Source organism: Nannobrachium achirus, assembly GCF_963921795.1.
Source record: "Nannobrachium achirus genome assembly, chromosome: 5".
Lineage (NCBI taxonomy): Eukaryota > Metazoa > Chordata > Actinopteri > Myctophiformes > Myctophidae > Nannobrachium > Nannobrachium achirus.
The window spans coordinates 29,370,709-29,384,366 of NC_137814.1; the positions used below are offsets into that span (position 1 = coordinate 29,370,709).

The 13,658-nt window shown below is 41.1% G+C and overlaps 1 protein-coding gene across 1 annotated transcript; it reads right to left on the bottom strand.

The window, feature by feature from the left end:
• Positions 1-7,897: 7,897 nt before the first annotated feature.
• On the bottom strand, positions 7,898-12,787 carry LOC308285423 (actin-related protein 2/3 complex subunit 5-like). Its single transcript, XM_080726180.1, has 4 exons — positions 12,534-12,787; positions 11,090-11,162; positions 10,736-10,912; positions 7,898-10,273 (listed from the first exon to the last, which is right to left on the bottom strand). Exons 1-4 carry the CDS (start codon positions 12,674-12,676, stop codon positions 10,211-10,213), a joined length of 456 nt encoding a protein of 151 aa, XP_080582306.1. The 5' UTR covers positions 12,677-12,787; the 3' UTR covers positions 7,898-10,210.
• Between the last annotated feature and the right edge of the window lie 871 nt (positions 12,788-13,658).

Consider the following 13,658-nt stretch of genomic DNA (forward strand, 5'->3'; position numbering starts at 1 on the left):
CAGAATAGTTAGAAGAGCCTCATTTAACACTTTTCTTTTTGACATCAATTACTGTCCCAGGCAAACATAATGACATTAAACATGTTTCTTATTTACCTCATTTACTGTTCCAGGCAAACATAATTACATACTGTATATAGGCCTACTCTGTATATTGCTGTACATAATGCCGTCTTTCCTTAAGTCCATCATTTTGTTAGATAAGCATCTCAGCAAATGTATGGTTTTCCTGGAAATGATAAGGATTGTATGATGGGAACTATGACATATGTGAGTGACCAACACAATCACATTACAATTCCTGGTTTTAATGTTTTAATTCCTTGTTCTTTGTTTGCTCAAGGTGGGAATCGTTTGCAAGTATTTCCAAAATAAGTGTAGACTGAATGGAGTAGATACACAATATTTACTGAATACTGAATATTTTACCTGTCATAAAATCTATGAAATAATAGAATGCCTACACACATCTTATCTGCATGTTTTACTGCTGAGGTCTCAATTACCAGCATAATCTCTTCCTGTTTCATTTACTGTCTTTACTGTCAATGAGGGTTGTGTAACAGACCATGAAGCATTATAAATTCTCTGCACCTCAGTCGCTCTTGTCAGTTTTGTCAGACTTACTGTAAACAGGCAAACAGAAGACTTGGCTGACTGGAAGACTACTTTCCACTACTCGGACGGAGTTCAGAAATGGGACCAGTGAAGACCTTCAGCGTGACGACCTATAACCCCAAAAATAACAGTAACACTTATACCAGAGGTGATGATGTCTCAGGGAAACTCACACTGGAACTCATAGAAGACCTTAAAATAGTTTCCTTGACTGTGAAGTTGAAGGGCCAGACCAAGGTGTCCTGGGTGGAATATGGTGTGTCTGGCAACAAAGTGTACAGCGCCAAGGAACTCCACTGCCATCTGCAGCAAGACATCCTTCCAGAGGGCAAAGGTGGGTGCAGCTAGGGGCGTCATTTGGGGTCCCAGGGGATGACTGTTACCACCCCTAAGTGTTTGCATTTAACCTCAAATTCAGTTATTTTCCTGCATATTTTTGCTGAATAATATATGTTGTATATACGTGTCATTTCAGACTCTCATGTCCTCATAGTTGGCTCCCATGTCTTCCCATTTAACATCCCCTTCCCTGACAAGTATGTTTGTGTGTGTGTGTGTGTGTGTGTGTGTGTGTGTGTGTGTGTGTGTGTGTTTTGAATTATTTGCTATCATCCTTTTTTTCCCAAGCTTTTGTTTTGTTTTTTTGTTTAATGTTTTACCCAAGAAGTACAACATAACCTGCTGTCTCTCTTGGTCCTGTCTAGAGACATGCCACACTCCTTTGTAGGGGATCTGAGGGATGCAGGATTTGTTTCGTACACAGTGAGAGCGACGCTAAAGCGAACTACCATGAAGAGGAATATAAAAACTAGGTCTTATCTAACATTTCTCTCCAGTGAGGACATGAGCGCCATCGTGCCTGAGCTGATGGTAAGGTTTTCTGCCATTCCTTTAATTTAACAGGAATGACTGTTTTCAGGAGTAGTTTGCTACATCCTCGGTTAAGGATTATTATTGTTTGTTGGGTTTTAGTTTCTTTTACCACAATGATTCCCACTGAAAACATGTCTAAAGACTGACTGCTGGTATTGATTCTTTACTTTGTGTCCTTCCCAAGAGTCCAAAGCGCCACACCAAGACAAAAAAGAAAATGTGGTTTAACCCTGGCACTGTGGCTGTGGAGATGTATTTGCCAAAAATGGGCTATCACCAAGGTAAAATGTTTTATTGCAAATCTGTCTGTCTCATATGGAAATGTGACTGTATGCAAGCAAGCGTTGGTGGTATAGTGGTGAGCATAGCTGCCTTCCAAGCAGTTGACCCGGGTTCGATTCCCGGCCAACGCAAAAGCTTTAGTAGGATCTTAAACTTGTAGCCCTGCTGAAAAAGGACCTGTTTAACATTGCAATCAAATACAGTAGGTATAAATTAACTTCACAAAACACAAACCTGGATATGTAGCTCAGTGTTTCTCAAACGTTTTCATGTCAATAACCCAAAATTGATTTGTAATTGGCCACGGACCCCCATCAGAAAATATCATATTAAAAGTATTACATTTTCTTCTGTGATTGTGTTTGAAAATAGCAGATCTGCGGAGAGACAGCTGCGAGCTAAAAAAAGCTGATGTATATATATAGTATTAAAGTGGTTAAACTGATTTTGATTCTATGTAAACTAATTTGACTGGGAACCCCCTCAATGACCCTGGCTGTCCCAGGATCCCACTTTGAGAACCACTGATTTAAGCCTAAGCATGGGCATACACATGTCGAAACAACCTACACATTTACTCGTCACAGAAGACTATTGATGCATGACAATGTAAAAGTTTTTTTCCTGTAGTGGTGGTTGACATGATATGACATGACATGACATGACATGTTACATGTCACAAATTGTAGTCCATGTAAAAAGGAGAAATGCTGTTAACTAATGGGACTGCAAAATGTAATAAGCTAGAACGTGTGATGTATCCTAATGTAAACATTGTGTTCTGCAGAAGAGGGGATTCCTGTTACAGCATCGGTAGAGAACAAGTCATCCAGGCCTATAGATATACACTGCACTCTCTACAAGAAGGTCAGTAGAATATCTTGAACCAGGGTCAAAAAGGACTTACATGGATACTTTACTCCACATACAGAGTCTGCACATGCATGGTTATGGTGAAACACAATGCCAATTTAACCTTTGAAGTATTTTTATCAGGCGGTTCAGGTTCAAACTTTCTCCATCTCTTTGGCCCCACCAAACAAAGTTTCTTCATACAAGTTATGTAATTTGCTATTGCTATATGCGAGCGTTCGTATTCACTCACTACTAGTAGAATGATATCATTTAACACACCAATGGCATATTACTGTAACTCTTACAGAGCAAAATAATTCAATCAAGACAAAGTAGAATACAAATTGGTCCATAGTTACTACGGACCAACGCTCATACTCTTTGTTCAGGCCAAAGTTGGTTCTATTGATTGATGATTAATGACTGATTGATCATTGCATGTAGCAGCATTTAGCTGTTATTTGACACTCCATTCCTATGTGCTTGTTGTGTTTTGCTCTCAGGTCACTGGAGTGGTGACCATAAAGAAAAATGTCAAGAGGAAGGTCAACACCAAAGACCTGGCAACTGAGAATATGGACACTGTTCCCCCCAACACCAATCAGACACTCAGCACAGTCATCAACTTCCCTTTAGACTGCAGTCCCTCTCTCCTCAACAGTGACATCCTCAAAGTGGAGTACCGCCTACAGGTGTGTGTGTGTGTGTGTGTGTGTGTGTGTGTGTGTGTGTGTGTGTGTGTGTGTGTGTGTGTGTGTGCGCGCGCGCCTGCGCGTGCGTGTGTGCGTGCATTCAGTAGTGTGTTCAACGGCAGTTCTGAAGAACAAGTTACAAATGTATCTATGTATATTTATTCTCTCTCTCTCTCTCTCTCTCTCTCTCTCTCTCTCTCCCTCTGTGTTAACATCAACATGTCTCTGCACACAGGTCATTGTGTCCATAAAAAAGGCATTGAACCTGCTGTTCAAATTCCCTATTGTGGTACTACTGTCTGACTCACTGGATCCCTCTATGGAACGTCCACCACCAGCGAGATGCCTGCCTCCTACCTCTGGACTGGGGAGAGATGTCCTGCTACCATCTTCCATTTATGGACCGCTCGCAAACCAGCATGGACTGGCATCCCAATATCCACGGAACCACGGAACCCCATCCCCTTACCCTGGACAAGACAAATATGTTATTGGTAACTCTAAATACAAGCCAACATCTCCCTCTGATGGTCCACAGAGAAATGGATTTTACACCGGATCAAAGCAGCCTGAGCTGACTTCTCCTTACACAGATAGGAATGGACCGCCATCTCTATACTCTAGACAAGAGACCCCCAGAGCCTATTCTGGGACTGCTCCGTATGCAGGCAGATATGAGCCCTACTCGCCCTCCCCTGCTCTCAAGGTAAATTGAAAGGAAGAGTTGGACTAAATACACACTCCACCGGGCCATATTGGACCGGCCCACTCTAACCGTCGAAATGACATACTTTGACCATTTACAACACATTCAGTAACAACATTACAAGTACTATCTATCTCTTCCACACTTGACCCATAACCCAGCGATCCTGTCGTTGCAAAACAACTTAGGATGCTTCTTAGCCCCCACACCAAACCCCTGGGTTTTCACTGACATTCCTCATTTTACCCTTGCAGAAAATAAATATGTTCCTAATCTCTTAGATTTTTATTTTATTTTGTATTATTAATTAAATTACTTAGAAAAATCATTAGACCTATATCTTTTTTCATTCATGAAAATCGTAGCTTTTGGGGGAATGTTTTTTTTTAAATGTTTTGACAGGGTTAGGGTTAGTGTAGCAAACAAAAAATTGACCCATAAAAATGTGTCCAGGACCCTCAAATGGGTCCCGACCCAGTGTTTGGGAAACAGTGCCTTAGACTGTTTCTTCCTATCTTTTTTCCAAGCTCGGCTCCTACTCCTCCTCTGTTCCAGAGATGTCTGAGCACCTTCAGCCAAGTTGGAGCGGACGCCAGCAGAACCTCACCACCTCACTGTTCACACTCCCCCTGCCTTATGGCACAGCCACAGAACAGGTATTCAAATCAACGTTTATTTTGTTGTGTTTAATCTGGTAAACCTCAGGGGGCTGCCACTAAGTGTTCCTGGAAATATGCTGTCGGAGAACTGTTGAAGTAGTGGTGGTGTTGAACATACCGCTCAAAAACATAGTCTGATAGTTGCAATTTTGTGGCAGCCACCTTAAGTGTATCAAAAGAGATCCTTGAAGATAATTCAGTCTCTATAATTCAGTACTACAGAAGTACAGATGACAAGTGATGGCATGTAAAAAAAGTACAGGCTGTAAAAATTTGTAAACGGCCCACAATGTCATTCTTTTATGGAGAATGATTATGAAAGTCCCTTAAAGTAAATATTGGTTAAGTACAGTTTTTCTGAAGTAATTATGAAGTTATTATATTTAACTTTCCCAGTTCTGTTCCCAGCAGCGGTCTCAAGACTACAGCCGATCCCTATGGGGGTCTCAGCAGGGACTCGGTCAGTCTGATAGAGGCTCAGGGAGAAACCAGAGAAGCCCCAAACCCAGTACTCCACACTACCCGGTCTTTAACAGTATGTAGACATGTGTGTTTTTTTTTACTTTTGGGATATTTTTCTTTCTTTTACATAAAATCATATTCTTGTGTGTTGGGCTAAAGGGGATTCCAATGCTTTGAATTTGCTTGAAACCTATTTACAAAGTGGTACTTGATGTAAAACAAATGTAACGGTACATGGAATTAAATAATCTTAAATTAACATGACAGAGAAAATAAAACTCTCTAACCATAATTAAAATCAAACCCTCTCATCAAATGTGATTTATAAACACTTGTAACAACATATATGCTTATTATTATTATTCACTCAAAAACAAAACGCAATTTATATCATTATTTATTGTGTTGTAAGAGCCAGAAAATGAATAAAACACCCTCCAGTACACAGTATGTGATGCAACTATATTTAAGATGACCATCTATACATATCTAGTCTTCTCCCTATAAGACTCTTATCAAATATAATTCAGTTCCAGTTCTTCTTTTATTTTAGGCAAGTGGTTTTGCTGTAAGCACCAGTAGGCACATTTTCTTTTTCTTTTTTAAAGCTCTCCAAAGAAAGAAGCAGAAATCCAAGTGCATATCTTTCTACAGGTGTTCCACCAGCAGGCTCGTGGATAGAGCGGACCATGAAACCAGTCCACAGCCACAACCACAACCAAGCCACCTGGACACCAGGGCCACCTCAACCTGACCCAGACTGTTTATGAGCAGCTTTGGAACACGAGCCTGTAGGCCAAGCAGCAGGTCTGATCTGGAACCACAGCTTCCACCTACACTAGAGCACATCATACTGGTATAAAGTAAAATAAAAAAAGTAAAATGTATATATTATATATCATCCTGTGAATGTTTGCAAACAATGCTTAGTTTCCTGAGGCGAGAGGCCTCATTCGTAAAAACCTACCCCAAATTCAATACTTTTAATTAAGCAAACCTTAACCTATGCTGGAACATATCGCACTGGCACATAGTGTTGGGGCAATTACATGGACAACATGATGTTTACAAGTTAGGCTACCTCTAGCCTAACTGCAGACTGGACTAGTCTGCAACTCAGTACATATTTTAGCTGTAATTACGTGTGTGTGTGTGTGTGTGTGTGTGTGTGTGTGTGTGTGTGTGTGTGTGTGTGTGTGTTTGTGTGTGTGTGTGTGTGTGTGTGTGTGTGTGTGTGTGTGTGAGAGAGAGAGAGAGAGGGTGGGGGAAAGAGAATTTGGGTCTGAGAAACCCTTATCGGACAGTTGTGCTGTTTTTGGTCTGATATATTTTGGATTTGATTTGATTGTTATAAGGATTCAAACATCTCATTTCATCGTGAAACAAAAATCCAGGGGATAGCGCTTACTCAATTACTTAAAACTTATTTACAAAGTGGTACTTGATGTAAAACAAATGTAACACTACATGGACTTAAATAATCGTAATTTAACATGACAGAGATAATAAAACTCTCTAACCACAATTAAAATCAAACCCTCTCATCAAATGAGATTTATAAACACTTGTAACAACATATGTGCTGTCCGGGAGCCGTGGGGGTGAACGTGGATTCGCCTGTAAAAGTTTTTTTCTCAACTGATTCTTGTAGCTTGGGGTCACCTCTTAAGGATTCAAGAGGATGACCAGTGATATCCATTGAGCATTTTTTATTATTAATCCCTTAATGCCTGAAACATGGCTCCCATTGACTTTCTATACAGGAGGAAAATACCCAGAAAAAGATTATTTTTCTGGGTATTTAAGGAGGATCTGAGGGGTCTAAGGGTTTGTCATGATGCTGAATCCATTGCAGGCATTTGTTTTGCACAAGAAAACATTCCGTGGGCTAGAAATAGCCTCAGAAAACAATACACGTATGGGTGAGTATTCATGTTAGTCGGAGGCCTTAGGGTTTTTTTTCTCACCCACAAAAGTGATGACTCATCACTTTTCATCACTAAAGTCGATGGGAGCCCAACTTGATTTGGCCGCTGTGGCGACCCCGAATGTCGCAGACTCGGGCGCCCTAGCTAAATCATTAGAGCAAGCCCTGAGCTACATCTGTGCAAAACTTTGCACTTTTAGACTGATTAGCACGGAAAAAAAACCCTAAGGCCTCCGACTAACATGAATACTCACCCATACGTGTATTGTTTTCTGAGGCCATTTCTAGCCCACAGAATGTTTTTGTGCAAAACAAATGCCTGCAATGTATTCAGCATCATGACAACCCCCTAGTTAGACCCCTCAGATCCTCCTTAAATACCCAGAAAAATAATCTTTTTCTGGGTATTTTCCTCCTGTATAGAAAGTCAATGGGAGCCCATGTTTCAGGCATTAAGGGGTTAATAATAAAAAATGCTCAATGGATATCACTGGTCATCATCTTGAATCCTTAAGAGGTGACCCCAAGCTACAAGAATCAGTTGAGAAAAAAACTTTTACCGTCGAAACCACGTTCAGCCAAAAATCACCCTTTTTTTCCTTTTTTCTCCTTCACTCAAAAACAAAAAATTATGATTGTAATCTAGTGTATTGTGGATAAATGTTTTAACATACTAAGCATACATACATATACTGTATATAAGTTCATTGTGTTTGATTGTGAGTCATTAAATGGTACTTAAGGTGTACACTTTGGATAAAGTCTCTGCCCACAGACTTCACACTTGTTTAGGCTTGTTGTATGCTTTTTATTTAACCCACAAATGCATGTACAGCATACAGTATAAAAAACGAAGACATTTCTATATAAGGCAATATTTCCTCCCATGAACTTTTGCACACATTTCCAAACATCCCACTCACTCATCAATTCTTACTTTGCAAGCCTAGAGGCCTCGTTTGTACAAAACCTATCCCAAATTCAACGCTTTATGGCTAATAGACACATAGGAAACAGTGAGTGATAATCACAGATTTCTGAACCATGTGTATGAAGTGGTTTCAATTAAAGCAATTCTGAAATTACTGAAAGACCCCTCAAATGTATACCCGACATTCCACCATTGTCTTGGTGTACTAAGACAAATTTTGCATAAATTATATTTCCAGATAAACACAGAATGAAGAGATTCCACAGGTGGTTTGTCTCACTATCACTAAAAACCTGTATGTACATTTACCCTTAGAACTTCATATTTAGTATCCATGTCTCATGCCAATTTCTAGTTATGCCCACAATACTTAATAGATGGTGTGGATATGAGTCCAAAACATTTTAGTTTTATCTCACCTTTCTCTTTTGTGAAAATGTGCAAATTGTAGGGGTTGTTTTTGGTGTTATAAATGAGGCTGTGGGTCTCTAGCAACCACACTCGTCAAAAAACACAGACACACACTCTGATTCTCTACATCAGGGGTCTTCGTTTTCAGGCCAAGGACCCCTTAGTCGAGAGAGAGATGAAGCAGGGACCCCCACAACCTTTTCAGAGATTATATATAGTTTCATTGTTTGCACAATCATCAGTGTATTTTGGATTCATGTCTATTTGTGTTTTAAGATATTTAACCACTTGAACCGTCAATACTTATGATTGACCTTTCACTCTGTACTTAGTCTGCTCTTTTTCCCCAATACACCAAACCTCCGCGAGTCGTTGTGAGCTTGTAGATCTCCTATTTATTTTTTATTTTTTTTAAGTTCTCAGAATATGGACGCTAGGGTTCAAGTGGTTAATATAAAAAGGGGGAAAAAACAAGTTTCTATCACACAAAGATTTGGAGGACCCCCTAGGGGTCCCGACCCCCTGTTGAAGACCCCTGGTGTATCTTACAGTGAGCTCTTATGTACAGTTCCAGATTTTGGATCTATGAGGAGCAGAGAGTAGAGATTGGTGAACCCTACCAGGATGTTACTTTAGTAAACGGTCGCCTGCTGATGTTAAGAATGTTGGGTGTTTCACCATGTTGACAATATCATGTGCAACTTAAATTGTTGCATATTTTCAGCCAAGTTTAGATCTAACAAAAGTTCAGCAACATGTCCATTACCCAAACTAGACAAACAGGTGATCCACAAAATGACCAATACCAAATATACCAAAGTTATAGCTGAAGTGGGTACGTTTCAATCACTTTATAAATTAAAGCTCCTCTAACATGACAGTGCAATGCAGTAAATTATGGCAACTATTGAAAGAAAGAACAGGGAGTATGACAAATATTTTCTCCCTCTGCAGACATTGGTTTCATGTGAGGGCTACGATATCAGTCAAAACAGAACCAGCTGTGACACATTTGTTTTCTTAATATGTTTGCTTAGTCTATGCAGCCTAACCAGTAAACTGGTTTCATCATGCTGTTATTAATGCCACTGCTGACAAAGGCAGACAAGGTTCAAGCTACTGTATGTTGTAGCAAACTTGAAAGCCATTTTAGTTGCATATTGATTAATTACTTTAGGCCTATTTAGTTTCCATTGCAGGTTGTAATAGTGGCAATTATGCACATTTATTATATTATGGTAAATCTTCTAATAGGCTGCTATTTGTGTGAAAACAATATTCCACCAAGAACAACCTCTCTGTCCCACAAACCCAGGAATCAATTACTTTATGTGGCTAAGGAGAGAAAAGGAAATAACTTGTTTCCTATGAGATGTGTGTCAACAGTCTGCCATTTGTTAACTGAGCATGAAGCATGTTCGATGGCTTGGATGAAGACAACGAAGGTCTGAGCGAAGCACAACAATGTACCATTTGCACTGCCGGCCGTGTCACCCACGGCATACGTGGGGGGGTTTGGTGCCAGCACCTCCCCATTTGGTCTCCATCAGGCCCTCTGATTGAGGTAGGCCTCAATCCAAACTATGTGATTGCCACAGTGAGCACATAAACAATAAAAGAAAAAATAACCGGGGTGCCAGAAGAAAAGAAAATTTGAGTCACCCACATGTACGTAAAAAGACAAAAAGAAAATGCTGGAGAACAAGAAAAAAAGTCACATTCCTGTATTGAGAGGATAAAACTGGGTAGTTTCAGGTAGGTCCAGTAACTTGGTGAGGTGTTGTTCTCTGGCGGTCAGACAGTCTTCCTGGCAGTCAGAACTCTGACGATAGAGCCCACTCCTCCCACCGCCAGAGCCTGTAGAAACACACACACACACACACACACACACACACACACACACACACACACACACACACACACACACACACACACACACACACACACACACACACACACACACACACACACACACACACACACACACACACACACACAGGTTGAGTTCATTTACGGTAGTCTTTCCTAAACCAGTGGTCCAGCACCCAATGTTATGTGTCTAGAATAGATCTTCAGCCAGGGTTGTCGACAAATAAAGGACATCGCAAGAGTACATTTCGCAGTCCGGGACCATGACAATACATACCATAATTATAAACAGTGGATAAAGTTCAACAATTATATGTTATATCAATACTGCAAGTTCAAATTCAAATTATTCATACTATTTTTTAAATATTTGTTTCTAGTGGACCCACCCACACAAATCCTAGTTAGACATATTGGTCTCTCTTCTCTATACATCCACACATTACATACCTTTTCGTGCCACTGTAGCAAGACAGCACTGCTGCCTTCAGATGGTTTCTCAAACCCTCTATAGATGTATTTCATCAGGAGGTCTACCCCTGCCTTGTCCAGCGAACCCACAGCCTTCTCAATGTCACTGCTCTTAAAGCTACTGAGCACCTTCAAGACCAAGGCCTCCGCACGGTCCTACACACAGAGACAAGACAGAGATGGAGAAAGAGAGAGAAAGAGATGGCGAGAGAGAGAGTGAGGTGGGGAAGGAAATTGAGGTAGAAAAACAAACAAAAAGATTTTACTACAACTGATGATGTACTGTATATACAGTAATATGCGTATCTCTGCTGCTCTATATGAGACTTGTACCTTGACATTCTGGTTCTTGGTGTTGATTGGAGGGTTCTTCAGCACTGCTTGGAGTGCAGCATTCATGTTTCCCTTGGAAGATGAGAGTCAAGGACCACATACTGTACATATAGGAACCCAGACATGCAGTAGTGTATACAGAACAACAGTACACAGACTGTCCATTTTTCAGCAATACAATTTTAAGGGGAAACCAGCGTGATCTAGGAGACTGACAACACTAGCGTTGACTCCCATTGTAAGAATGGAATGGGGAAATGCTCATTCTATCTCAATGCGATCGTTCCGTTGTTTGGAACTACAAGCAATAGGATTTGAGGCGAGATCGAAGCATGACTCGGCTCTCTTTTCCTCCGGCTCTGGGGGAAACTAGACTTCAGGTGACTTATCTAAACCACAAATAAACCTTTAGCATGTGGACTGAGGATGGCTAAAGGGTTAATGATGTGGTCAGGCCTAATAACCATCTCCTTCTCCTTATACTAAGATCTACTAGTGTATTATACCTTGTTATTACAAGAAATTCTGTAAATAATGTAAGAATTCCCAACCCTAACCTTGTGTAACATTGTCCAACATTTCATTCTGACTTTCTCCATTCACATGCTGTAGTAGTATAACACTATCCACACTGGGGCCTCTGTGGCCATATGGTTTCAGTTCTCTGGATTTCTATTGAATACTGTCTGTGGGGTTGTGTGCAAGTGCACGGGTCACAAGTGCACGGGTCACTAATGTGATTAATTCAGTCATAGCTTCCGTCGTTTATTCGGTGCTTAGAAAATACAGTAAGTCAAGAAGTCATCAATATACTTTCGACTTCTGTGTAACACATTATCTAGGATCTGTAGACAGCGTGGAATGAGTGACCTGAAATAAAATCTGTCATCAAACAAGTTCAGATCAATAACTTTACAGCGGCACCAAGTCAAAACCCCATCCCAACGTTACAGTCCATGAGTGTACAGCACATCTGACTGCAGAACTGCACTGGACCTGTGTGGACAGACACAAATCAATCTGATAACACAAGAAACGAAGCAAGCAACATCATTACGTACAAACGCACACAGATTCAGTACCAACCCGTTTTATGTACTTAAATTATAGTGATTATTATTGTGAAAAGGGGAAACATGGACCACGCCCTGTCCCAAATGAGAGCGACTCAGCATTCAACTAGCACTTTACTTTGGTTGCACTATGTTAAATTAGTACTGATTGGACGCCGATACAAATGATCTGCTGATGTATATCATGACTTTTCGGAATCAAAAGGCCCCCGTGTCATAACTAAGATTTATTTTCCTCTTTTAAATATGTATGCGCTTCGCTCCATGGCCCCAGATAGCTACCGTTAGTTAGTTAGTTCCTTAAAGCGAAAAACAAACGTGAATCAGAAGGAAATGCAATAAAGAATATAATACAAATTAATAAAGGATATTGTCTTATGAGTCCGTCTACTTCAGCTTCATCCGGGCCGCCCTGGTTCTCTCCCCCGTCATCCTGGTCGTCCACAAACTTGTTCTCGTCGTACTCGTCAACGTCTACTTTCCTAAACCGGTCTGACACTGTGTTTTTGGACATGTTTGACGTGATAACCGGCGCGAATACAATAAAATAATATAATATATACAGATTATAAGTGACAGGAACTGACAGTGACAGTAGCCGCTAGTGATGCTGCTGCAGTCTGCAATTTTTCAGACCGCTTCCGCCTTTTTTCTCTCTTCCTGTCCTGAATAAGTTACTTCCGTATCTCTGGCACCCTGCTGTGGTGAGAGGTGGTAGTACATTAGGGTGCGTTCGGAAACCCGCACCAAGTGTGTGCTCGGTGTAGTGACTAGTGAGTGCAGTGGGCGTGACGTTGGAGAGTGCGTTCAGTGTGGCTTATTTACGAACGACCAGTTTTAACAGGGAGCTGTGTGCTTTTTCACTCTGAACTCTGAAGGCAAACTTTCTGAAAAGCAGCAGTTGCTAAGTATGCTAACGTAACATTGACATTGAAAGGAGATGTAATTCATTAGCCTGGCGGACCCAGACGTTATTATCTGTGGAAGGAATGAACACAGATAATAACGTCTGGCTCCGCCAGGCTAGTAATTCATAGCATTGGCATACCTGCTGTTAGTTTACACGTTAATGTGTGTGAAACTATCAAGGCCAAACGACCAATTAAGCTGCAAATGCTGCATTTTGCGGTAATTTCCTCCATTGTTCACAGCTGAGAAGCGTTCGAGACATGGCTATGAAAACCAACTAATCAGAACACCGAACCACCGCACCAGTGGCACCACACCGCCTAACCCCATCTTCTGACTGAGTAGGGTTGGTGAGTGAGTGAGTGAGTGCGTGCACTCAACACACCAGTGCGCCGCGCACCCATAAGAGACGAACGACAACGCACCAAGTGCACCAAATAAACGAACGACAACATGGCACACCAGTGCGTTGAGTGCGCATTTCCGAACGCGCCCATTATTAGCTGAGCTGGTTGAGAGAACTTAATGACTTGTGTGAGCGGTTGAATGGGTGCACAGTTCTGCACACGCCCAACACAGGAGGTAGG